At 57.8% G+C, this 2702-nt stretch overlaps 1 protein-coding gene across 1 annotated transcript; it reads left to right on the top strand.

Annotated features, from left to right (window-relative positions):
• Positions 1 to 281: 281 nt before the first annotated feature.
• On the top strand, positions 282 to 1207 carry LOC136473335 (uncharacterized). Its single transcript, XM_066470995.1, has 2 exons — positions 282 to 693; positions 806 to 1207. The coding sequence occupies exons 1-2, from the start codon at positions 396 to 398 to the stop codon at positions 1006 to 1008; spliced, it is 501 nt and encodes a 166-aa protein (XP_066327092.1). The 5' UTR covers positions 282 to 395; the 3' UTR covers positions 1009 to 1207.
• The last annotated feature ends 1495 nt before the right edge of the window (positions 1208 to 2702 follow it).

The following is a 2702-nucleotide window of genomic DNA, read 5'->3' as shown; positions in this document are numbered from 1 at the left end:
GGGGCGAAAGGACAAAACGGCAAGTCTATCTACTACCCTGGCTTCACATCCGGGCGCCATTTTGCACACCCTCCTCCTAAACAAAGGCCGAACACGTTGACCCCTTCCACTAATCACCTCGCAAGATGCCAAGAATTACGTCCAGATGCCGATTAGTTAAATTAAAATTAATAAATCGGTAACCAACGTGCTAATCGCTCCGTCCCGTCTCCTTCCGCGCCGCGCTCGGCCATATAAGACGCCCAACCGGTGCTCGGTGCTCCCCAGAGGAGAATCCCAAATCCCCAGCGCAAGCGGCGCCCCCGGCTCGGCGAGCAAGTCACAGCAACCAGTGGAGGGCCGGCCTTCGAGCAGGCTGTGCGTGCGGGGAGGCCGGCGCCGTCGGCGATCGATCGATGGGCAACTGCCAGGCGGCGGAGGCGGCGGCCGTGGTGATCCAGCACCCGGGCGGCAAGGTGGAGCGGCTGTACGGGGCGGCCACAGCGGCGGAGGTCATGCGCGGCAACCCCGGGCACTACGTGGCGCTCGTCGTGCTCCGCGCCTCGGGCGTCGGCGGCGGCAAGCAGGACGCGGACCCGGACCCCTCCACTGGCGCGGCGGGCGGCGGCGGCGCCAGGATCACGAAGGTGAAGCTGCTGAAGCCCAAGGACACGCTGCTCCTGGGGCAGGTCTACCGGCTCATCACCTCGCAAGGTGCGTTCCTTCTCTGTCCTTGGATTGGAGGCTCCGTTTCGTTCCTCTCATGGTCGGAGGCAAGCTGCTGATGCTGATGCTGATCCGTTCACCGCTGGTTGTGGCCGCGCAGAGGTGGCGAAGGCGATTCAGGCGAGGAGGGAGGACAAGATGCGGCGCTGCGGCGAGGTGGTGGTGGTGGACGCCGCGGCGGCGGGCAGCCAAGGGCAGGAACGGAAGCGGCGGCCGGAGAAGTCGGACAGGCAACACCGGGGCGGCGGCAGAGGTCGGCACTGGCAGCCGTCGCTGCAGAGCATCTCCGAGGCGGCGAGCTGACGCGACGCGACTGAGGCCGCTCTGCAATGCAACCTGGACGGGACGGGAGGGACTAGTAGTCTACAGTAGTATAGAAGCAGAGCAGGGGATGGGAGTGTAGCTGCTCTTGCTGTACATTGGGTGAATGAGAGAAATCCAGGAGTTGCTCCTGCTCCCCGTGTAGTGTAGCTGGCTTTGGCAAATGGAACAGTGAAGCAGGTTTGCAAGAGGTGAATTAACCTAACCCCCCGTCCTAATCCTAGTCCACCACCGTCATTCGTGGCTGTTGGCACCATCAGGCGATCGACAAGGTGGGAGGAAATTCTCCCCGAATCGGTTCCGTTCCTGCGTGAAATCGATGTGGTTGCTGTCGATCTGCAAGGCAGCACAACAGATGGCATGTAAACTTAAGTAGGACACAGTTGGTGTTAGGTAGCACATACACTGACAAATCCACGGCTGATGGCGGTATCAGGCGGCCGTCCGTATCCATGTGGCGTGTGCAGTCACGCTGCCTGCTGTTGGAGATCACCGTGATTTTTGTTTGCTTTAGCCACTTCGCATCGTGCGGACTGTGGAGCAGTCCACGAGCACAGACAGGGTCTGAATTGAACGATGCCAGTGGTCCAATGCCATTGCCATGAGTGTCAGGTCTCAGGCAGGCAGCAGTTGGACTCACCGGAGTGTCAGTGTGTGTGCGCGCATGCGATTCTTCTTTCTTTCTTTCTTTCTTGACAAGAGGAGAGAGATCCCGATGATCCATGCGCGCCACGCTTCGGCACCGGTGTGGCAGGACGGCAGGTGATTGGCCGGCCCATCACGCAAGTGATTCTATGGAGATCTCGGCTCAGCTGCTGGCTGCGGCTCCTGTGATCGATCATCGATGTACTCCTATCGTTCAGATGGATACTCTTGGTGGCTGGTGCTGGTGCTGGTAATCATCACCGGCATTGGCCTGGCCTCAGCAGCTCGCCGTGCATGACGATGGATGGACGACGAGCAATGATTATGGGAGGAGGGGAGAGGAGCACGGAGCACCGAAAAGGAAGTCGCGTCGCGTGTGCGTTCGCGTGATGCAAAAGGCAGACGGGGGAGGAAACGAATCATGCATGGATCCTTTCTCTCTGCCCAGGCGGCCACGCCCAGCAAAGATCCGGCTGCTCGGATGCTCCAGCAGCAGCAAATCAGCGACCGAGGAAATCTCCCGCTGGTACGTGGAGATCATGAAAACGGAAACAGATAAACACTACAGCCAAGACCTAATACAGTACCTTCTGCTATTCTTCATGTCATATCTCCAACCAATGACTCGATGAGCTAGCAGTATCTCCAGCCACTTCCTTCGGAGAATGGAATTGCTCCACAAAACAATCTTTTTTGCAAACCTTTGTTTCGTTTCGAATGCAACTGTTGGAGACACTGTCCTCTCGTGCTTCCTACCCAATACTGATCACACGACAGCAGTCTCCTTCAGCCAGTATCGGCCAAATGGCGGTGCACGGCAGCCACCGCCAGCACTTTGACTGGGTGCACGCCACGCCCCTGCCGCTTCTGCACGCAGCATGGTACGTTTGGCCATCGCGCGCACATGCAGTTACACAGAAAATTTTACACATGGAGAAAGTCACATCTTTGCAGCTGTGCATATATGAAATAATAAGATTCAATAAAATATGGTAGGCGAACGAACATAACAAATTCCGCTGATACTTTAG

This window comes from Miscanthus floridulus, chromosome 8, assembly GCF_019320115.1.
Source record: "Miscanthus floridulus cultivar M001 chromosome 8, ASM1932011v1, whole genome shotgun sequence".
Taxonomy (NCBI): domain Eukaryota; kingdom Viridiplantae; phylum Streptophyta; class Magnoliopsida; order Poales; family Poaceae; genus Miscanthus; species Miscanthus floridulus.
This window is presented reverse-complemented; position numbering and strand designations above follow the sequence as displayed.